This window comes from Hypomesus nipponensis, chromosome 20, assembly GCF_054491055.1.
Source record: "Hypomesus nipponensis isolate SF chromosome 20, ASM5449105v1, whole genome shotgun sequence".
Lineage (NCBI taxonomy): Eukaryota > Metazoa > Chordata > Actinopteri > Osmeriformes > Osmeridae > Hypomesus > Hypomesus nipponensis.
The window spans coordinates 8628785-8652500 of record NC_140380.1 but is presented as its reverse complement, the minus strand read 5'-3'; the positions used below and the strand labels follow the sequence as shown (position 1 = coordinate 8652500).

Sequence of the window (23716 nt, the reverse complement as noted above, 5' to 3'; positions counted from 1 at the left end):
CCAGAACACCACCTCCACCCACAGCTCTCATCTCATCCCTCCACCCCAGGACCAGGACCAGGACCAGGACCAGGACCAGGACCAGGACCAGGACCAGGACCAGACCCAGGACCAGGACCAGACCCAGGACCAGGACCAGGACCAGGACCAGGACCAGGACCAGGACCAGGACCAGACCCAGGACCAGACCAGGACCAGACCCAGGACCAAGACCAGACCCAGGACCAGGACCAGGACCAGACCCAGGATCAGGACTAGAACTAAAACGCCGAGCCAGTCTGTCCCCCCCCACAACCTCAGCATCCTCCTCTTGGTCTAACGGCACACACACCCAGGGTTCAAACTCCTTCACAACACTCGCACTACATCTCCGGTTTTGAATATCACTTCCTCTTTCATACACTCAGTCATCCTCCTCCTCTTCTTCTTTTTCTTCTTTTCTTTCCGACCTCCTCTCACCCTTTTTTCTAGTTACATCTGTACGCGAGTCATTTCCTTCTCACGAACAGAGAAGCGACACTTGTAAACTGCGATTCCTTTCAGCGTTCCCTGAAAGGCTGGCTGGATGCTGGTGGGGTGAGGCTGGATGCTGGTGGGGTGAGGCTGGCTCCGAGGCTGACAGAAGGCTCCGCCACCCACTGCCAAGGGCAGCTTAATTGCGGAGCCCCGCCACACAAAGGTCAAGTCATTTAGTAGGTGTGCTCTCGCTCCCATACGTCTTTGACTGCTGCCTCGCTTCCAGCTCGCTCGCCCGCTCGCTCTCCCTCTCTCTCCCTTTCTCTCCCTCTCTCTCCATTTACACTCTAACATCTTTCTCTCTTTTACATCCAATCCTCTTTCTCTCTTGATATTCAAACATGTCTCGACATTCTAACCTCTCTCTCTCCCAGTTTTCATCCCCCTCTCTCCATCTCCAAACTTCTCTCTCTCCCCCCCACCTCTCTCTCTCTCTCTCCCCCCCCCCTCCCTACCCCCCCCCCCCTCTCTCTCTCTCTCTCTGTGTGTCTCTCTCTGTGTCTCTCTCTTCACAGCCAGGTGTTAAGTAGTGGGTCAGAGAGGAGAGCAGAGACAAAAGCACAAGGAGAACCTCCCAACTCTCTCCGTATCTGGTGAACGACAGAAGAGGAGGAGGAGGAAGGATGAAGGGATCTGACCTACTTATGAGGGGATATGTAAAAACAACCCTGCCACACAGATGGCATGACGAAAAAATCCACCTCAAACACACACACACACACAACAACACCATGCACACGCACGCCCACACCTAACACCGTGCACACACACACCTAACACTGTCTACACACACACACACACCTGTGACTTTGTGGCATTTGCACACACACACACGGTATTGTGCCTATACACACCTGGTACCATATACACACACACCTAAAGGAGGGGGAGGCGTCTGTGTGTGTGTGTGTGTTTGCAGGGGAGAGACTCTTCACTCCCCAGGGACAGAAAGACGTTCCTCCATTTGAACTTTCTCTCCCAAAATAAAAACGTAAATTAAAGCGAGTCAGCAATCACTCTTAAACCCTTTTCTGACTTCCTTGGGAACACCACCACACTGGAATCTTGGTTTGGGGCTTCATATTCAAGGACAGTCCCTCCCTCCCTCCCTCCCTCCCTCCCTCCCTCCCTCCCTCCCTCCCTCCCTCCCTCCCTCCCTCCCTCCCTCCCTCCCTCCCTCCCTCCCTCCCTCCCTCCCTCCCTCCCTCCCTCCCTCCCTCCCTCCCTCCCTCCCTCCCTCCCTCCCTCCCTCCCTCCCTCCCTCCCTCCCTCCCTCCCTCCCTCCCTCCCTCCCCTCCCTCCCTCCCTCCCTCCCTCCCTCCCTCCCTCCCTCCCTCCCTCCCTCCCTCCCTCCCTCCCTCCCTCCCTCCCTCCCTCCCTCCCTCCCTCCCTCCCTCCCTCCCTCCCTCCCTCCCTCCCTCGTAGTTTCAGCATCCAATGTCATCCCATAAGAAACTCACACAACACTGAGTGAGGGTTGTTTTCACACGACTGCAAAACACACACACACACACTCTGGGCAGTTTATGTGTTGACATGCATAGACTACTGTCATCCATTCCAGGAAGTCATCCATTGATGATTGTGTGTGTGTGTGTGGGGGGGGCACCGACTGTTTGCATCTTGTTGCCATAGAGTTTCACAGCTGTTTCCTCAACGACTCTAATTAGGTACAGCAGCTGGCTCACACGCACACACACAAACAGTTGCACATACATACACCACACACACACACACACACACCTGGTGTTTTCCAGTTTGAGTACCAGAGTACGGCTCCAGTGTGCTCCGGCAAGGCGCAAAGTGGACCCGTCCAACTGCACCCTCTGCTCAGAACACGTCCTTCCTGTTCCCTCAGAGCGCCGACGAGAAGAGAGAGACGAGAAGAGAGAGACGAGAGATGAGAGAGACGAGAGGAGTGAGAGACGAGAAGAGTGAGAGACGAGAGAGAGAGACGAGAGGAGTGAGAGAGACGAGAGGAGTGAGAGACGAGGAGAGAGAGATGAGAGAGAGAGACGAGAGGAGAGAGAGACGAGGGGCCGTGTGGTTTTTGGGTTCCCAGAAGGGCTTCAGAGCTGAGCACCGGGGCGTTAAAGCGGCCCTTCTCTGTGCGGGTCTGCAGCGCGCTACCTGAAGCACATCAATAATTCCCTCATAACTCACCGTTTTCATACCGAGGAACGGTCCAAAAAAAAAAAAACAGCGCCTGCCATGAAAGAATCAAATCCTTCGAGCAGCTAGATGAATAAAACACACACGTGGATGGGATAGTATTGACTCAGTCACAGACTCAATATTTCAGTTAAAGCGCAGAGGGCCAGTGATTATTTAACGTCACTGGGGGGAAATACAGCCGACGGGATACATTTAAAAACCTGCAGGTATTTACCCGAAACGGTAAAGGGACCAAAGCTGCCCCCTGAAGATGTGAAAAGAGAGAGCGATAAAAACTAAAAGAGTGTAGAGCCGAGTTCTGGTCCATGCTCAGGTACTCAGAGCCACTTGTCCTTGTGGATGACAGCGATGTTGACAGCTGTCAGCGAGTCCTCTGGGGAAGCCCTCACTACAGCACTCTGACAAGACGGCTTTCCTTCCCCAAGAAAAACAAAAAATTGCTGTTTACCAGTGTCCTTGACTTTGTCTTTCCGAAACGGTAAAGGAAACGCAACTTGAGACAAACATTCCTTCATCCATAAGAGACTGACTTACTGGCTGGCTGACTGGCTGACTGGCTGACTGGATGCCCCACACCCAGTCAGACCTGCAGACTGGAGGTCCACAAAGACCCAGAGCCGGTGGCTGGTCCCGACCCAGGGCTCACCGCGGCCTTCGGGAAGCGCGTCATTACAGACGGAGGTGTCAGGGCGGGATGAGGTCAGCACGCCGTGCGCAGAGATTCCGCGCGCCGACACGCCTCAGCAGGGGTCGGAGGTCAGAGGTCAGAGTGCGGCTCTGCTGAAACGTGTTGGCCGCTCACAACAGGTGTGACCCGCCAGATCAAGGTCTCCCTTCTCGTGTGTGGACGATGTAGGAAGTCGGAACAGAATGTCACTGTGGATTACATCTGCTACCATGGATTGTAATTTTTTTTTTTTTTTTTGGAACTAAGTGTTATAACATCTGCTACTTTTTGTTGTATTTGCAATGTGTTTCTTTCCCCCCCCCCCAAAAAGAACTATAATGATTTGAACGTCTGCTTCTTTCTGCTGCCTTTTTTTATTTAATTTAAAAAAATAAATAATAATGGAACTAAAAGGTTGATGTTGCGTGTTGCAGTCAGGACAGATTAAGGAGGCACTCACATAGTTACTACTGACTCACCTCAGACGGTTTCTTGTGTTCCTGTCGGACCCAGGTGCTCTTGGTTCCAGTGGTCTTGGACAACCTGGACCACGTTGTGACTTGACCTGAGGGACGGAAAAAGGGGTTGGGACAATTTAGCAGCCTGCCAATCAGATGATTGCAATCGACTAGCCAGCCAATCAGATGATTTCCTTGAACTCGTCAGCCAATTAAATTATTGCCGTTAATTATCCGGCCAAGTAGATTAAAAAACTAAATTGGATGTGTGTGTATGACATGTATTATCTGAAATATTCTCCCTCTCTGTTCCCTAAACAACCTCTCCCAGCCACCAAACAGCCTCTCCAAACAGCCTCAAAAACAGCCTCACCAAACAGCCTCAAAAACAGCCTCACCAACCAGCCTCACCAACCAACCCCCCCAACCAGCCTCACCAACCAGCCTCACCAAACAGTATCCAAGCCAACAACACCAAACATCATCACCAAATAGTCTGTTACCAGAAGGACAGAAAATCTGTTCTGAACTGCCTGCCATGAGTGGGTTTAATCAAAGGCCTCATATTAATCCTCCGCACGGCTGTTTGGTGTGACGGTGTCGATGTGTGCTTGTGTGTTTTTCAAAGATATCAATGGAGAAAACAGAGTGTTAGCATGTGTGTCAGAGTGAAAAAGGCAGGCAGGTGGAAGGTTGTGGTGGTCGTCATCAAGGCGATTTATTTATAGACCAAGATCTGCCTGGCACTCAGTCATACACACACACACACACACACACACACACACACACACAGTCCCTTGGAAACACTAAGAAGCACAGTAGACAAGACAGACACTAATCTCTTGAACAACTGACACATCCATTTGTGCCTGGTGACAAATGTATCATTTTAACTGTGTAGCATCCCAGCAATGAGAAGGGACTTCAGAGCGCTTTCATTATGTAATCTGTGAGTTTGTATGTGTGTGCCGTCTAGCCAGACAACCAATTAGACAAACACAAGCAGCCAGCCAACAAAACAGCTCACACCAGCCTCAGGACCTCTAGAATCTGACTATGTAGAGCCTGACTATCTGTAACATGACTATCTAGGACCTGACTATCTGGAACCTGACTATCTGGAACCTGATTATCTGGAACCTGACTATCTAGATTAGAACCTGACTATCTGGAACCTGACTATCTGGAACCTGACTATCTGGAACCTGACTATCTGGAACCTGACTATCTGGAACCTGGGCCTCTGGGTTCAGTAATATTTGACTCCTGTGGAAGCAGAGACACACTGCTTGCCAGTTGTCAGGGTGACCAACTTCCCTGCCTCATGGGCCTGGATGTGGCTTTAGAAGGTTCTGACTCAGATGTGCTGGAGTTCAGTGGGAGGTTGTGTTTCTGCAGTACTGATCTCCGTCAGTGATAGTAGGGTTGTGCATGTTCAGTTTCATCTCTACCATGTTGTGTCTGCAGAGTCAATGTGAGACTTTCTGCCTCCCTCCCTCCCTCCCTCCCTCACAATCCCTCTCCATCTCTGTATCTATCTCAATCACTCCTTTCCCCCCTTCAAACCCCAACGCCCATCCCCCTAGAATTCCCTCCCTCCTCCCCATTTCTAGGGGCTGCAACTCACTGTCGGTCGTGTCCGAGTCATTACTGCTGGTGGAGTACTTCCTCCTTTTCTTCTCACTCTCCATCTGGAAGAAAGGAGGAGGGGAGGGGGGATTGTGAGGAGCGGGGGTTAGGGGGGGGGGAGGAGAGGAGAGGAGAGGGGACACAATTATAAGTGAGTCACAATGTGGTCGGATAATAACAGCAGTGTAAATATGACCAACATGTCTCAAGGCATGGCAAGTCAATATAAAAGAGAGAGAAAAAGAGGGAGGGAGGGAGGGAGCGGTGAAAAAAAGAGAGAATTGAAAAAGAGAGAGGGACACGGAAAGAGGGGGAGGAAGGGCACACCAGCAGGGGAGGCCGGCAACTTTATGAGGATATCTGCTGTGTGTATGCATGTCTGCTCTCTCATCCATCTATCCAGACAGGGAGGAGAGAGAGAGGAGAGAGGGGGGGGGGGGGAGAGGGAGAGAGAGAGGGGGGGGAGAGGGGGAGAGAGAGAGAGAGAGGGGGAGAGAGAGGAGAGAGGGGGGGGAGAGAGAGGAGAGAGGGGGAGAGAGAGAGAGGAGAGAGAGGGGGGAGAGAGAGAGAGGAGAGAGAGGGGGGGGGGGAGAGGAAAAGAGGGGGAGAGAGAGAGAGGAGAGAGGGGGGAGAGAGAGGAGAGAGGGGGGGGAGAGAGAGGAGAGAGGGGGAGAGAGAGAGATGAGAGAGGGGGGGAGAGGAAAAGAGGGGGGAGAGAGAGAGAGAGGAGAGGGGGGGGGGAGAGAGAGAGGAAAAGAGGGGGGACAGAGAGAGAGAGGAGAGAGAGGAAAAGAGGGGGGAGAAAGAGAGAGGAGAGGGGGGGGGAGAGAGAGAGAGAGAGAGAGGAGGGAGAGAGAGAGAGAGAGGAAAAGAGGGAGGACAGAGAGAGGAGAGAGAGGAAAAGAGGGAGGAGAAAGAGAGAGAGAGAGGAGAGGGGGGGAGAGAGAGGAGAGAGGAAAAGAGGGGGGGGAGAGAGAGGGGAGAGCTCTGGAGCTCAAAGTGAGCCAGAACAGAGAGGCACTAGAGGAAGAAGAGGGTTAAGGCCTTCAGTGACTGAGAGCAGATTTATGTTCCTATAAAACTGGGCTTCTCCCTCTCCTATATAGGGCTTCCTGGAGCCTCCATCCCGCCCAGCCGCTCCGTTTTACAGCTGATATTCAGGCTGATATTCAGGCTTACAGACATGGAGTGGCACTGTAACCAACTTCACAGCTCTATGGTCATCTAACAGACCTCTTCTGTGTCTTTCTGTCTGCCTATCTGTCTGACAACTTGTTTGTGACTGACTACCTGTTGGTGTGACTGACTATCTGTTTGTCTAACTGACTACCTGTCTGTCTGCCTATCTGTCTGCCTGTCTGACTACCTGTTTGTTTGACTGACTACCTGTCTGTCTAACTGACTACCTGTCCTGCAGTCAGTCAATGTGTAGCTGGAGTCAAGTTTCACACTGTGAAATACCACACAAGACAGCCTTAACACTCCTCTCTTCTCCTTTCCTCTCCTCCTTTCCTCTGCTCTCTTCCATTTTCCTCCTCTCCTCCTCCCCCTTCCCCTCTCCTTCCTCTCTCCTCCCCTCCCCCTCTACTCTCCTTCCCCTCTCCTCCTCCTGTCCTCCTCCTCTCCTGTCCTCTCCTCTCCTCCCCTCTCCCTTCCTTCCCCAGGCTAGGCACTGTTCATATCAGAGGACAGAGGTGTTTGACAGACAAGCTTTTCACCTTGTAACAAAACCCCCGAGTGCACCCCCCCCACACACACACACACCTCTCCACCCCTACCCCCTCCCTGTCTGAGCCACGGGTGTGTTTCTGCAGGAGAGAGCGACGGACCAGATGTGGAGAGCGTATTCTCCGCCCTGTTACACATCCTAGGTAGCTGCCTATTCCCCTGGAGAAGAACAGTGGAGGGAGGGAGGGAGGGAGGGAGGGATCATACATAGTCGAAAGACCGAGATAGATGGAAAGAGAGATAAAGAAATATCAGTCTCTCTCCTCTTCTCTGGAATCGCTATATTCTATTAGCAGTAACCGCAGCCCTTTACAGCACTTTCACTCAGAACGCGGCAACAAGTCGGGCTTGATGGCATCGATACTCAGCTGGACCCGGCTAACCACACCCACCACCACAAGATGACACACACACACACAGGCCAGGGAGAGAGGCCATTCTGGAGAGCTCCTTCAGGAGCTGTAGGTCAGCTCACTTGATAAAGAATCTCTGCATATAAATTGCTTCATAACAACATCTCTCTGAGGCAGTGTCAGGACTAGGGTTAACGTGTGTGTGTGTGTGTGTGTGTGTGCGTGCGCGTGTAGCTGAGCATGTGTCTAAGAATCTCTCTCTCTCTCTCTCTCTCTCAGGAAAGAGGAACAAAAAGGAGGAGAGGAGTGGAAAGAGGAAGAGAGGAGGAGAGGAAAGAGGTGAGAGGAGTGGGAAGAGAAGGAGAGGAGAACAGAGAGGAGGAGAGGGGAGGATCACTGCAGTTCTCCAGAGAATGAGAACTCCCCCCCTTGAATCCCTCTCCTGCTATATTTTTGGAGATGGAGAAGAGGAACAGAGGACAGGGGAGACAAGGGGGGGAGAGAAGGGAGAGAAGGGAGGGAGAGAAGATTCACAGAGAGGAGGGGGGAGAGGTGGGAGTTTGGCAGAGAGAAGTGTAGAGTGAGGGGAGAGATGAAGAGGGGTGACAGAGAGAGGGTGAGGTGGAGGAAGACAAGTGCTGCCTGTTCAGTGTTCAAGAGGAAGCAGGAAGTGTTTGGGAGAGAGAAAGAGTACAAGAGGGCGAATGATCAAGACAACAGGATGTAGTGTCATGAGCAGAACAACAGTTAGTAGCAGTAGAGGTGAGAGATGGCGGGAGAGAGAGAGCAACAGAGAGAGACACACAGAGAGAGAGAGAGAGAGAGAGAGAGAGAGAGAGAGAGAGAGAGAGAGAGAGAGAGAGAGAGAGCGAAAGTGCGAGAGAAAATCTGATGAGAAAGAGATAGGGATGGAGAGAAAGGGAGTGAGAGAGAGGAAGAGAGATGAGAGAAAGAGAGATGAGAGAAAGAGAGATGAGAGAAAGAGAGATGAGAGAAAGAGAGATGAGAGAGTGTGAGAGAGGCCCAGCGTAGAACTCTCCTCCTCTGTGAATGACAGCAACACTGCAACAGCTGTGCGCCTTCACTGCAGGCTTCACCACAGCTTCAAACACACACACACCCAGGCGAACACACGCACACAGGCAGGCAGATCACACACACCCAGGCGAACACATGCACGCAGGCAAACACAAGCACACATTGAAGTGTACACACAAATGCAGTGAAGCATATACACACACACACACACACGTCACACAGTACTGACAAGCACTACCTGAAGCAGAGATAATTCACTGATGATATCACCCTCATTCCTATCATCCCTGTCCTGAGGGTGTGTGTGTGTCTCTCTCTCTCTCTCTCTCTCTCACTGTCTGTCTTTCTACTGTCTCTATCTCCTTGCTCTCTCTCCCTCCAACACTGCCTCTCTCCTTTCTCTTGGTCCTCTCTCTCTCTCTCCTGAAAATGCTGACAAACAATCAGAAGGTGAGACTGAGCCAAGGGCCTGACCAGCTGCCAAAACAGGGGGAGGGAGGAGAGAGAGAGAGAGAGAGAGAGAGAGAGAGAGAGAGAGAGAGAGAGAGAGAGAGAGAGAGAGAGAGAGAGAGAGAGAGAGAGAGAGAGAGAGAGAGAGAGAGAGAGAGAGAGAGAGAGAGAGAGAGAGAGAGAGAGAGAGAGAGAGAGAGAGAGAGAGAGAGAGAGAGAGAGAGAGAGAGAGAGAGAGAGAGAGAGAGAGAGAGAGAGAGAGAGAGGAGTGTGCGGGAGATTGATCTCCCCTCTCCTCCCCTGCCATCAGGAGTTCATTAACCCCAGAGGGGGACGGAGGGATGAATGGAGGGGTGAAGAGAGGGAGGGGTAGAGAGGGCTAACCGTTATCCTTCACTCTGCCCAAACTGTTGCTACTTGCCTGCAGTGCTTGTTGTTGCTACGCCAACCTCTTCTCTCTCCTCCTCCCTCCCTTTCAATCACTACTCAGAATCCAGCCAGCCACACACACACACACACACACACACACACACCTCTCTTCCCCTGGTCTCTCTGAGGAGTTTCTCTCTCCTCTCCCTTCCTCCTCCCCCTACGGTATCTACCCCTAGATAACCAGGCCCTCCGTAATGAGCTCCCTGCCCTAGGATCATCACACACACACACACACACACTCACACTAAACAGCACACTGAAACACATTTCAAAATGGATCATCGCACAGAATCGACCTGCACATCGTCGCAAGCACATCTTCACACGCATTACCGACCACACACATGCACTGTGAAACCTGGCAAGTTAAGTGTGCTCGGAGAGCGAGGCGTGGTTTACTGCATCGATCCTGTTCTTCCACGGATATGGCATGAGGCAATTTGTTTCATCAAACCATTGGAGCAAACTTAACTTTTCATGTTAGTGTGTCCTCCCCCACAAACAGGAACACACACACACACACACACACACACACACACAGGATGGTGTTAGCGACACAGTCTGATAACACACGCCAGCCTGCCTCCAACCATCTCTTTCCCATCTCACTGTACCTTCTCACTTGGCACACACACACACACACACACACACACACACACTCTCTCCCATTGCTCAGAGAAGTCGCTGGGGAAGCTGTGTGTGTGTGTGTGTGTGTGTATGCGTGTGTGGATTTGTGCGTGTATGCATGCGTGCATGTGTATAGTGAGCATGTGCGTGTGTGTGAATGAGTTAAAAATGAAGAAACTTGTGAAGTGAGTGAGAGGTTGTGTGTGTGTGTGTGTGTGTGTGTGTGTGTGTGTGTGTGTGTGTGTGTGTGTGTGTGTGAGAGAGCTAGCAGGAGGGGTAGTACAGTTGGGCTTGTGACGTCCTACTGCTATGAGCAGCATCCATTCATGAATTACACCACCCCCTGCCCACACACACCCTCCCGCGCTCCCTCTCTCGCTCCCTCTGTCCCTCCATCCCTCTCTCCCTCCATCCCGCTCCCTTTCTCCCATCCCTCTCTCCATCCATCCCTCTCTCCATCCATCCATCCCTCTCTCCCTCCCATCTTTCGCTCCCTCTGTCCATCCATCCCTCTCTCCCTCTGTCCCTCTCTCCCTCCGTCCCTCTCTCCCTCCATCCCTCTCTCCCTCCATCCCGCTCCCTCTCTCCCATCCCTCGCTCCCCCAGCATTTCCTTCCTCAGCTATCATAACATAGAAGCGAGTACACCCCCCCCCCCGCAACACCCACTATATCTCCATCCCTCCCTCCTTCCATCCATCCCTCTCTCTCTCTCCATCCCTACATCCCTCTATAGCTCCCTCTCTCCATAGTGTGTCAGCTAATACCTACTACCCCCCCCTCCACACACTCAGCGTCCCTCCTTCGCTCCCTACATCCTTCCATCCATCCTATAGCGTACCAGCTAATACCTCCACCAGACCACGTGAGGTACTTACCCCCTTTTCCAACCAATCATCTCGCAGTGCTTAACGTAACACGCGCTGCTGGACGTACACACACACGCACACACGCGTGTCTACCCATGTGCTCTCCACAACACAGCATCAAGTCACGTGAAGCTCAGACGTAACACACACACGTAACGTGACACCCTCCTCCACTCTATCCGTTTCTCTCTCTCTCTCTCTTTACTCTCACTCACTCGCCCTCCTCTCTGTCAGTCTCACTCCCTCTCTCCCCCCTCCTCTCTCTCTCTCTCTCTCTCTCTCTCTGACAACACATTCCTAAGAGCCATGTTCCTGGTAATGACACGAAGTGGGTGAAAGAGGGGTCACATGCTTTCCGCCACATACACACACACACACACACACAGTGGAGGAGGGGGTCTGATAGATGCCATCCCATCTCTCCCTCCCCTCGTTAACAGATGAGTTGTGGGTGAAGCAAGCCTCCAGAGGGGGGGGGGGGGGGGGGACAGGGATGCAGAGAGGGGAAAGGAGAGAGGGGCAGGGACAGAGGAGCATGGAGAGATGCCAAAAAAAAGAGGGTTTCTGCACAGAAATGGCAAGAATGCGTGTTTGTGTGTGCTTGTATGTATAAGTATAGAGGGAGGTGGAGAGAGGGAGAGAGAGAGATATAGAGCGAGGAAGAGATAGAGAGGGAAAGAGAGCGGGAAAGCTCTTATGCCCCCACACCATGACTCATCCCCCGTTTCATGCCCAGGGACACAGAAGGGGGGGGGGGGGGGGAGTATGCTGTCACAACTGGGAACATTTAACGAGTCCCCTGGTGTATAAGATTGAATTGATTCAAGGAAGGAACCGGCTGGAGAGCACAGCCTCGCGAAGCTAACCTGTTATCAGCAAACTGCTCTAATGACGCTCTATAAAGGACTGAAACCAAGAGGTTGCAATAACATTGTCCAGCCTTGTTGTCGTCAGGAACGAGGAACGATAAGGCGCAACGATAAGAACGAGCATTACTTATAGCGATGCAGAACACCACAGGTTGGCATACGAGCATTGATGACATAAGTCCAGGTATTTTATGCAATTTCAAAATGAACGTGACTCTCGGCGTTCTCTCTTCGGATTAGACTGAAGACGAGGAGGTCGCGCGGCTCTGCCTGCACGCGATGCGCAGCATCGAATAAGAAAGCCCCGCCCCCTGTTCTCTGCGCGCAGACTTTCGCGAGGTAAACAAGGGCCACTCCCCCAACTGTTACCAGGCTCGATCCGCGCACGGCAAAGCGTAGAGAAGGGGCAGGAGGACGGGCAGGCAAGCAAGCAGTAAGAGTTTCCAGGCTTGTTCTAATTCTTTAATATGCGCGTGCTCAGCCTCCCAAATGCAGTGCACCCCTATGGCTCGGGGGAACGCAATTCGAGAGCACATGCGCTCCTAATTTTTGATTTACAGGAAACAATTCAAGCTCGAGAATCTGTATTAGCCACCCCTCTTCCCTTTAAAAAAATCAATATGTTTTGATAATGATCGCAATGGCCATATTACCTGCTAACTTATCCTGTCTCTCCAACTGCATGCAGGTATTACATACGATCATCAACATGCGTACATGTGTGTTCTCAATGGCAACTGGCGTGAGAATACCGATAGGCGCGTCATAATATGCTCTCAAGCCTTTGAATATACCCATAACATTGCTAGAGGGATTGGGCATTGCCGAGGTAAATTCCTACCGGAAATCAAAATGATAATTTGATGCAACAGTACCCAAAACAACCACTATCCCTGGCCATTTCATAACCGCTGAGCATGGGTGTTGCGTAGTTCGCTAAACATGCCACTCATGAAGCCCGGTGGTTGTATTTCTTCGCTCCTAACATCAAAAGTTTGACTTTGCATGCTGTTCTTAACGTCATGTTTGGCTAGAACTTCCTAGTCCACATGTACCGCACACACAGGCTGACTAGATACCAGCTCCAAAAGTGCGTGCCACCCAAACAGCTACTCCCTCTACACGGCAGAGGAAAGCCGTATCGACCTAAACCTGTCCTACCTTGTACCTCAATTGCAGTCAGCTTTGGATGGCGAAACGTCCTCGATTCTGGACGACGGGTGATGTTAAGAAATTACGGGATCATTTGAAGCTATCCACATGCAGCGGCAGTTGAGTTTTGTGGTGTTCAAAATTCCAGTGAGAGCTAGATAGCTAGCTAGCTTGTTAGCCCCGCTGGTATCCACGTTGGTGACAGGACTGTGCGCCCACCGAGGGCTTGTGGTGACAGCGCGTCAGATGTTCTGCAAAGAGTCAAAATAAAAAGTAACTAAATGCGGGTTTATTCCATTGTAGAAGTCTTAACGAAAGCACGAATCTTCGAAACTGAACTGCAACGGCCACATTCGCAGTTCCCTTCTCAATACTACCTTAAACAGACTTTAGTGAGTAGGTACAGTACCATCCGTAATCCACCAAACCGTTACAGCTTGCTGAAAAGATGACCTGGCGTTAAAATATCACTGTGTATCAACGGCAATAGTTAATGGATAGGCATTGCTACTGTAGTGTACCTAGCTAGCAAGGTACACTAAGGAAACAATTTTCATAAGCCATATCGCATTTCGAAAATATAGTCCACTTTGAACTGGTTACGTTATCCACCGGTTCCCTGGTCCTTGTGTTTGTTTTTTCCCCAGCAGCTTGAGCGGGAGGGGGAAATGCTCCCCGTTGGAATAAAAAAGATTGTTAACTGGCCAGTTTCGCAACGTTCTGCCTTAAAAACATAGCTACTCCCTCGATGCTCTTCTGTCCCCCCCCCTCCCCTCTCGTTGGTGCTACCCTCTCTACGGCAGGCGGGTCTTGCAACCAGCCTCACACAAAATAAGCGCACACGGTACTTCAAACTCTTTTGGCGCCATATTAATGACGTACTACGATTTTTTGCCGTTGCACCGCACTTTTCTCACAAACACAAGGGCAAAAAGATAACCTAAACTTACGATTCGGTTTGGGAATCAAATCGCAATTTCACCTTACTTATTTTAAAGTGATTGCCGTTTCTTATTAGCATATTCACTTCGGCGAATGCTTCGTTTACGTAGCCTATCGTTTTCACGTTACATAAACACAATACACAATGCTCAATCGCTTGATTCGTTAGGCCACTTGTGTCATTGAGTTAACATTAGCACAGAATACACAGATCTCATCCACCTGCTGCTACTGTGGTTAATATTCGATTGTGGATGCTCTTACTCTGCTTGTGTGTTGTGTGAATGGAGTCGTGAACAACACGGCTGACATTTGCTCTGGCACCAAATCCAAGTCCCCTCTGCTCAAACTACCGCAGGTGGGCTCAAGTCCCTGGAGGGAATTACCCCCCCCCCCTCTCTCTCTCTCTCTCTCTCTCTCTCTCTCTCTCTCTCTCTCTCTCTCTCTCTCTCTCTCTCTCTCTCCACCCCACTCATAGCATAGCAGTGTCAATAATGATAATTTGTTTTGTTATTGCTGTTATGATTCTTATCTAGACATAACTATATTCCTAATTGTTTAAAACAGCCTACTACTCTGTGGTGCTAGTAATAAACAGCGTCCATTAGTGCAGCCTGTGTCTGTCGTCAGGGTAACAGAACAACCCCTTTGGCTGTGTCTGTAGTCAGGTATCGTAGCAACCCCTTCAGCTGTGTCTAGTGTCACGGTTGTGGGTAAAATGACAGCGTCTTCATCCCTGCTCTTCTTCTCTCCATGGTCCATCACAGCTCTGACCTTCTCGTACAAAAGCACTCTCCGCATCCTGGAGTGAGTGATACCGGAGCAGTCTGAGCTAGGCTAATCTCTCCACCTTGGCCTGGGACCACGGCTCGGCTGAAAAAGCTACCTGTTGTCTCCATGGCGCCCGTTTTCCCCTGACTAAGCATACATTAGGTGACTCATCGCAAAAGGAGAGAGGCCTGGGATATTGGAACTGGGTGTTGTTCCAGTGTGTGTTTCATGCTGAGAAAGAGGGGAGATGGAGACCGCTGGCAGTAAAAATTATGGTTTATTTCACTCAATGGGACGGTGGTGTGTATGAATTGGAGTACAACCCCCATGTATAACATTCTGAGGTGTGCTGGTGTTGCCACGTGGGTTTTGAGACAGAGAGAGAGACTGAGGGAGAGAGAGAGACAGAGAGAGTAAGAGGAAGAGAGAGAGAGAGAGTAAGAGGGAGAGAGAGACAGCAAGAGTAAGAGGGAGAGACAGAGATAGTAAGAGACAGAGAGAGTAAGAGGGAGAGAGAGAGGGAGAGAGAATGAGGGTCAATGACAGACTGAAAAAAGAGAATGAGAGGGAGGATCAGGTGAACCAGTCTGAAGCACATTAATGGGTGCAAGCTGTGCTGCTGGGATTCCCCCTAGTGCAACAGACACACACTAAAACACACGAATACACACACTAAAACACACACACTAAAACACACACAGCACTCCCAGATGGACTAGACAGAGTGTTCTTGTGATCTTAATTAAACGTGAATCTGAGAGACTGATTTAGCAAGAACCTTTGCAAATGTTACACAGTCATGCTTGGCAATCTGTACCTCAGAAAAGGCCAAAGTACTACTGTTTAACCAGACCTGATGATTTCTTAATCAGATCAAAGTAAGTCAATCTTATAATGGTATAGAATTAAGTTTTAAAGGTATTAAAGGTAAACAACACAAACTGAAACATCCAACCAATAATACACTTGTGTAAACTTGAGAACAGCATGTCTGAATCTGTGTTTTAGGGTGGAGTTAGAGGTAGACAGGGAATGTAGAGAAACGTCCAGAGCAGGAATCGAACCTGGGTCTCTGCCGCTATGACCTCAGCCCATATGGTACTTGGTCCACCCAGGGAGCCTTCGGGGCGCCCCCTGCAGGTTAACACATTGACACCGGCACACCACAGTGCTTAACATCGCATAACGACGCTACTGTATGACCCGGTGCTGCATAGACAAGTACATTTACATTTAGTCATTTAACAGACACTCTTATCCAGAGCGACTTACAGTAAGTACAAGGACATTCCCCCCGAGGCAAGTAGGGTGAAGTGCCTTGCCCAAGGACACAACATCATTTTGCACAGCTGAGAATCAAACCGGCAACCTTCTGATTACTAGTCCAATTTCCTAACCGCTCAGCCACCTGACTCCCTAAGTAAGATCCACATTTAACACAGAGCATCTCACAGCATCTCTGTCGGAAGATCCGTGTGAGAGATTAGTGAGGAGATTCCTAAATAACAATTATTTAGGTAGTTTGGGACTTTAAACTGTATGAATCACACAATTGCCATAGAACCATTGGAGTGGTTTTGAGAATAGTAAATTTGTTTCTTCAATTGTCTGTCCATTAGCTTTGCTTTTTTAAAATCTCTGCTGACTAGTTCAGATTTCTGTTGCCGTGGTTTCTTCATTTGTTTTTATTTGTTTTCATTTAGTTTCCCAACAGTGTGTGTTGTGTATTTATATATCCTGGGGTCCTTTTTAAATGAAAAAAAACTTTAAATGAATTTCCATATCTAAATAGAGGACAAACACTTCCTGTTTGTTTTGTCTATATAATTCAGATACAATTTTTTTCCATTATGTCACAACATAAAGTCAGCTTAGTAAAGGGAGAAGCTAAGGGGCCTTTCAACCATCCCAAAAGCATATAAGACATGCATGGCATGTTCTCTTTCAATATACAAGCTCTATTATGTACACCCTTTAGTATTTATACTGTCTCATACAATCACACAGACCTATTTACACACACACACCGCCCACCTCTCACACACATTTTCATACTCTTATTCTCCTTAATGTTCCCCTCACGCCCCCTGTGTCCTGTCAGAGATCTGCTCCAACCTGTTCTGATGCGCAGGGACAGGGGGAGGTGGTGTGCCAGACATCCAGCGGCCTCGCGCACGTCTCTGGAATCTTGCAGCACATCAGCTTTAGGCTTCATGTTATAACATGCAGAGTCCCAAGGGCTTCACTTTCAGAGAGGGGGGGGGCGTTCATTGCCGCTGCACCAGGCTGGCCGAGACCGAATTCCAAAAGCATCCCAATTAGCACAAAAGTACATGCAATATTGGTATATTATTATTATTATTATTATTATTATTAAACTGTGATTATCATCATACATTCTGAAGAAGGGTGTCTTAGCTGGAAAGTGTAGGAGTTATGGTTGTTGTGTGTTGCCTGGAATGAAACAAGCGTCTTGGTCTATATCCAACTGATTTTATATCTGTAGGACTTGGGAACTGGGATCAAATAATGTTATGAAGGTAGGTAATTAAAATATGCCTGGAAGGTGAACGCTCCACGAAGCTCACCTGCGCTTTGAACACGGGTTTTATTTCCCCCGGTCTCCCTACCCCCCATGAAGTAATCACAGACCTCCTTGAAATCATATCACCTTTGATGTCATCATCTGTCACTGTTGATTTATTCTAGCTTTTGGCACTCGGGTCTCCGAACGCATAACGATACTGTCCGGGTGGTTTTGAGGGTAAAAATAAGTAAGATGTAAGAGTAATTCATCCACCACCGATAGATTTAACAGATACCACTTATGACCGCCTGTGATCTCTCTTACTGGTTTGATGTTGTTCTTATTTTAGCCACGCAGAGGCAGTGTAGGGATTCAACGTCGTGAAGTTACTTACGCTCTCTACGTATAGACAGGAAGTTGTATATGAATGTTTTTTTTGTTGTTGTTGTCTTAGCTGGGTTAGAGATGGCGGAGTTGGACATTCAAGAGTTCATTGAACAAAACAGGCATTTGGCCGAGCAGGTGGAGACGTATCGCGGAATCTCAGAGAGTGAGAAACACTGGAAGGCACGAAGAGAATTCTTGTTCCGGAACATAAACGATTATGAGGACCCACATGTGGATCAACTGCTCGCGTTATCAATGGTGTGGGCTAACAACGTGTTCCTCGGTTGTCGGTGAGTTCGTAAACAGGCATGCACATGTAAACAGGCATGCACGCTTTTTGTCTTTGACAAAACGCGTTGGGGGTTGACTTTACATATTGAATATATATCTATACCCATTTCTCTTTCTCAGGTACCACCCTGACCTGCTCGAGAAGGTGCAGGAGATGGCCGAGGGCGTCGTAGTGGTGGACGCGCCCGTTTTTAAAACCAGAGAAGAAATCATGAAAAAGCAACAGGTAAACCTATCACCCACTCACCCACTTACTACTCATGTGTTTATTGCATTTGCAGTAAGAGTAACCATGTTTCTCTGTTCTCCGTCTCTAAAAGGGACGATGATTGGAGCTGCAACGATTCTTGCAACGATTCGTTTGACTGTTTTATAAGGTTTCTACGCGTTTCTTTTGTGTTTCTGTGTGTGACAAAACATTTGTATTTAAGTGTAACAATTGGCTGACCTACCTTATGTTTTCATACGGCAAAGTCATTTAAGTAATTTACTTTCTGCCCTGTTGTCTTGTGTGGGGAGTTTCTCTGGACCCTGTAGTAGCGTGATATTGTACCTGAGATTAGACCCCCCAAAAAACGGATTATCGCACCTGTTTTCCTAATCAGTCTGTTTGGTTCTCTTGCTCGTCAGCTCAGGGGACTGCACGCATTAACATGGAGAACTAGCGCCCTCACTCTGCGGGGTAGAGAATAACACAGGGTATCTACTGCAGGGATGGGTGAAGCTCAGTGGAAGGGCATATAACTGCAGTAAATGTTCCATCTCAATTGCCACACTGATATTAGATACACTGTATGTCAAAGGAAATATAATAAACTGTGCATTAAAGTTTTTAAATTATAGTATTTCCTTTTTACATTTGAGTGGTGGATGGATATACATGTGATAGGTCAACTACAATCAATGTCATGTCAAAGTCTGAAAAATGTTTTATTATGTTTATACAGCATATAAGTATACATTGTTTTAGAGTCACAAAACGTTTTTGTATAACATATCCCTTCTCCTTACAAGGTGAAATAAACCACTTATCACAATGTCCCGTACTGTCTCTGTAAAACATATCACATCTCTTTTAGACACAACTTCTATGGTGGATGGACAGGTCAGAGAGTAGTTACTATAATACTGGATTTGCCTGTCTGGTGCCACAAACAGAGACAATCCCAGCTGTAAACCAAGCCGGAAAAAGCGGGTTTTTTTCTTTTTGAATATGATCTCTGATATTGTTATTGTAGCCATATCCTAGGAGACCGCCCGAGTCACTCTTTCAAAGGTGTGACCTCATGATTAGCCCAATCAAACTCCTCCCATAAGCTTCGCTGTAGCTCACTGGGCACCCTTCCACTAAGTATTATAATAGTTTTTGGATGTTTCTAGTAGAGTATGACTGACTTGTGATTAATGGTACCGTGCTTTCCCAAAGCTGACAGGCACTTGACAGCTTCCATCAATAATTGACATGACAGGATAGTTGTTTGTTTACTATGTGACATATTAGCATTAGCGTACAGGCAACCCTCCTCTTAATAACAGTCCCGTTTGCTAATTCCAATTGAATGATATGATTGACAACACGTACCCTCCAAAAAAGCATGTTATGTTCAAACCAAGAAACGTTAAAAAATTAAGAATCTAGTAACAGCATCAATCCAACTGAGGAAAAAAAAAAAAAAAGAGGATATATTACAAATTCTGTTAGCAATAACTTATTTCACATCATGCAATAAAAAGAAAAGAAAATTAAGAACAAGAAACACAAATATCAGATCAATTTTCCTCGTGTGTTGGCAAGCAAGTCCATTCTGAATATTCTCATTTTTATTTTCGTCTTTTCTTCAGGTGGCACTTAAGTTCTTCTGACTTCTTGACGAGGTACACGAACCATAGAAGTATTCGGATGAGGAAAGTGAAGATGATGATGGGGGGTGGGGTTGATGATGATGATGGGGGGTGGGGTTGATGATGATGACGATGGGGGGGTGGGGTTGATGATGATGACAACGACGAAGAAGAAGCAAGCTCAGGGGGTTACGAGTCCACCCAGCTCTGCTCCACGATGACGGACACCCTCTTCTCGTACTCCCTCTTGTTCTCCTGGTAGAGCTGCGCAGCCTGGCTGTTGGCCGGGCTGTTGGGGTTGGGCTCGTCTAGTAGGGACTGCGAAAGCACACGCCACACGTTAGAACAGCCTCGAACCTCACCTTGAACCTCACTTCAGGGCTCAGGGAGGGAGATGCTGAAACTGAACACGGCACTCAACACTTGACAAAGACACCAGCAGCGCAGTGGTCACACGGTCCCAAGTTGGACTTGTTTCTAGACGTGTAGAGAGACAAACCTGGATCGAAGTCAGAATTGAGGAAACATCATAAGTGGGGCTCCAACGGTTCTGAAGAATGTCTAAACATATACTCCCATCGGCATACACTGAAACGCAGATCAGCAGAAGCATTAGGTAACACACACACACACACACACACACAGAAACTCTGCAAAGCTTACAGACGAATGCAGACTGACTCAGAGTTGAAGATAGAATGTCTTTGTGTGTCTGTGTGTGGGAGGAGGACCATAGGGAGTCTTACCGTTAGGGTGAAACATTTTGGAGATAAATCGAACTGTGGGAGGTTTGTTAGGATACTCTTCTGAAAATTCTATCATAAGCTTAAATGTTCCTGCAGAGAGAAAGAGAGAGAGCGGGAGTGAAAGAGAGACAGAAAGGAGGGGGAAAGACAATTAGCGTTACTAAAAATACCATCCGCTCTTCCTGAAAGGAACTGGTCCCTCGCGGAGGCTAAGAGTCCACTGCTAACAGCACGTGACGGGATTTATAATCCCAAACATGGTTGCTGACTCAGCACTTCTCAAGACCCCCCTTCCCCCAGGGGCAATCAGGAAGTGAGGAACAGAGAGAGGAACACACTTGTATTGATCACTCGGAATCTTTTAGTTTAGTTTGCAATAAGCCAGTCCAGTAAAACGAGCCCTTTTCGCCAACTCAACTAGTTACAATAACCACTCGTCAGTTTGATTACCACAGACTAGATTCATAACCAGTTTGAGGTTTTGTTCAGAGAGAACGTGAAAGGCTGCCAACTTACCGTCTTCAAATGGTGTTCCTACAGGCCTGCAAACAAAAGATCAACAAACGGTTAGCATGAAAATCAGTTCCTGTGTATATGACTGCCAGTGAGATCATGACTATGACTACACGTACCCGTCTGTCTGCAGAGCAGCTTAGGCTTTACATAGGGTGGAAAGAGGACATCACACACAAGCAGGGCCTCATTAAAATAGGCCCGGAAGAGCAGTCTTGACACTGCCAGCAACCCTCTGAGTTCTAATAAACAAAATAACTTTGTGCACAGCGTGGCAACTAGCTCTCCACAGCTAAACATGCACATGGTAACATTTGAGCCCTACCATCTCTCTCCCTCGCCTCTGCCTCGTTTCTCTCCATGATCTCCCCCCCCCCCACCTCGTCTCTCTCCCGCTCTCTCCCACATCCCCGCTCTCCCATCCCCCCCTCCCCCATCTCTCCCCCCATCTCCCCTCCCTCTTCCATCCCCTCTCCCATCCCCTCTCCCCCCCCCCCCCCCCATCTCCCTTCCCTCTAAGCCGCAGCCCGTCTCCCATATGACCCTGCCACTCCTGGTCTCCATGGCCTGGCGCCGTGGTGACAATGGTTAAGGGGGGGGCGCGTTGGCACCCTCAACCCACCCAAAAATAACCGCGTTCCACATCATGATGTTGTTCTCCGAGGGTGCTCCGCTCACACCGGTGGGGGGGTCTTCTTGGAGCCTGGAGGGGGGGGGGGGGAGAGAGAGACAAGAGGGAGAGGTTAGAAGGGGGAGGGAGGGGTCATTATTGTAGATAGCGTGGACTGGAGGATGGCAGAACTAAACAACTGCCCTATTTGGTGGAGTAATCCACCCGGAGGGGGGGGGCTGCTGTCCAAAACAACAGGGGCTGCTGGTCGTTGTTACACAATATCTACAGGACCTTCTGGAAGCAGATCTGATCAATCCCCAAACTTCCACTGCTATTTCTGTGGCTCACACCTCACTTAAGCCCTCTGGAAAGCTGCTTTAATGACAGATTTTTTTTCCATCCAGAATCCCCCCCTCCCCCAACAGAGGAATTAGCCTTTGTTTAATCTCTAGTCTCATATGGCTGGCTGCTTAATAGTGGACCCTGCACAGACCTGGCTATCACAGAACCACTACTCTGGCCTACTTCCTACCAGGAAACCTGGACTTTGCCCTGATATGAGGGATGCGCAGACAAGGGAGAGAAACGAGACACAACTTTGTCATGCAAGACCAGGCTCAACAGGGCACAGATCGCCAAAGCCCCCAATGGTTTGCATGAACCTGTCTATTGTTCTCTATCACAATCCCAAAACAGCTGGTCAGGCAGGGATCTCCAGGCGGTTAGGCAAATGAAGGCTGGAGTACAATTTCACTGTCATTCTATCCGCTCCACTCTGCAGGGCTGACTTTGTAGAATAGCTTAGCAGTTCCTTTCCCCTGCCAATGGCGTTGCTGTGAGTTCAACACTCCTCTGCCACCCAGAAGCCACTTGGATCTTCACCACTGAGGACAACAGGCGCTGGATGTGCATTAGAACGAGACACAAACAGGTGCAGCTAACCACGTCAGGCAAACACAGTTAAACTGTTTATCCTCCCCGCGCACTGAGAATGTCATTTTCTTCTCCAATTGTTTCATTTTCCTTTCACTTTAACGATTCGTCCTGTGCATTTGGGGGGGGGGGAGTTTGAAACGTGTGATCTCTTGATCTGCAGTACAAAGCACAGCTCTTCTACTGAGCAATACTCGAGCCCATTCTACTTTCCTGTTCACCTGCTTTTCAAGGAGCAGCTGAAAAACAACACGTATTATCAATACTGTCAATAAAGCAAGACAATTTAAATGTTGGTAGCATGGTTGCGATATTAATGAGTACCTAATTGATCCTTCATGTTTTAACCTTTGCACAAAACCAGTTATCTAGCTAGCTCGCAAACGTGGCTAGTTAAATGTAATATGGCATCTTTGAAAACAGAAAGTATCTTGATTGCAGAATGTTAGTAGGGCAGCTAGCTCGAAGTCCAGACAGCTAGGCTATATGACCCACACAGCTATATGATATACGTTACCGACTCGCGTACCCATGGAAAGCAGTTACCTAGCTAGCTAAAAACATGTTTGAGAGATTGTAAATTCGTATAGGCCTTCTGTAACTTTAGCTGGCTAGACGGGCAGACGATTCAACACTCCTGATAATAATGTTGCCCGGGCCAAGGCTATACACTGGAATGTAAACATGCATTAACGCTAATTTTAGGAACCAAGGGCCAAGTTGTTGGCCAATTGTCTTAGGCTTTCACGAGTCGTTCAAATATGTCATGCATATACAGACGTTATAATCAGAGAATGTTGTTAAGAGTGTACAATTGTCTCATTTTCAAGTGTTCTTTTCGCTCCACGGAACTGTGATTTTCCAGCAAACATACTGAGCCACCTCTACAGTATCTAACTGCTGTGTAGCTAGCTAACGCCGTTGGCAACCACTCAACACACATAGTAGACACCAAAATGTTATTTCTACCTTTTGAAATCTCTCATAAGCCGTCTTCTAGCCGGAGTCGACATTATTATGAATTTGTGGAATTATACTTTGGTCATAAAATTAATCAGAACCGATGTTGCAACGGACAACTAGCTAGCTTGCTATCTTCCGCTAGTGCCCTTTTCTTCTCTCAAAAACAACTAGCCAGCTCGTTACAGTGACGTCATGCTTGTACACAGGGGAAATGGGAAAGAACGTT

At 48.7% G+C, this 23716-nt stretch overlaps 3 protein-coding genes across 9 annotated transcripts in view; 1 reads left to right on the top strand and 2 right to left on the bottom strand.

Annotated features, from left to right (window-relative positions):
* jade2 (jade family PHD finger 2) overlaps positions 1-14276 on the bottom strand; it is a 48807-nt gene extending 34531 nt beyond the window's left edge. For 3 of the 7 annotated variants that reach the window (XR_014734543.1, XM_084683628.1, XM_084683633.1), the window contains exons 1-3: positions 12979-13707; positions 5444-5507; positions 3838-3923 (exon numbers count right to left, since the gene is read on the bottom strand). Coding sequence is in view for 6 of the 7 variants with exons in the window: in XM_084683628.1 (XP_084539754.1) it covers positions 3838-3923; positions 5444-5507 (150 nt within the window). In the remaining variant the exon portion in view is untranslated. Of the gene's footprint in view, positions 1-3837; positions 3924-5443; positions 5508-12971; positions 13708-14168 lie in introns of those variants that run through there. The other 4 variants (XM_084683631.1, XM_084683630.1, XM_084683629.1 and 1 more) reach the window with 4 other exon arrangements.
* Positions 14277-17621: 3345 nt separating this feature from the next.
* On the top strand, positions 17622-18717 carry xtbd1 (XRN2 binding domain containing 1). Its single transcript, XM_084683603.1, has 4 exons — positions 17622-17879; positions 18001-18106; positions 18201-18257; positions 18511-18717. Exons 1-3 carry the CDS (start codon positions 17626-17628, stop codon positions 18207-18209), a joined length of 369 nt encoding a protein of 122 aa, XP_084539729.1. The 5' UTR covers positions 17622-17625; the 3' UTR covers positions 18210-18257; positions 18511-18717.
* A 74-nt stretch (positions 18718-18791) lies between these two features.
* ube2b (ubiquitin-conjugating enzyme E2B (RAD6 homolog)) lies at positions 18792-23669 on the bottom strand. The gene is made up of 6 exons (XM_084683602.1): positions 23497-23669; positions 21604-21684; positions 20985-21010; positions 20469-20558; positions 20222-20310; positions 18792-20040 (listed from the first exon to the last, which is right to left on the bottom strand). The coding sequence occupies exons 1-6, from the start codon at positions 23538-23540 to the stop codon at positions 19912-19914; spliced, it is 459 nt and encodes a 152-aa protein (XP_084539728.1). The 5' UTR covers positions 23541-23669; the 3' UTR covers positions 18792-19911.
* Positions 23670-23716: the final 47 nt, after the last annotated feature.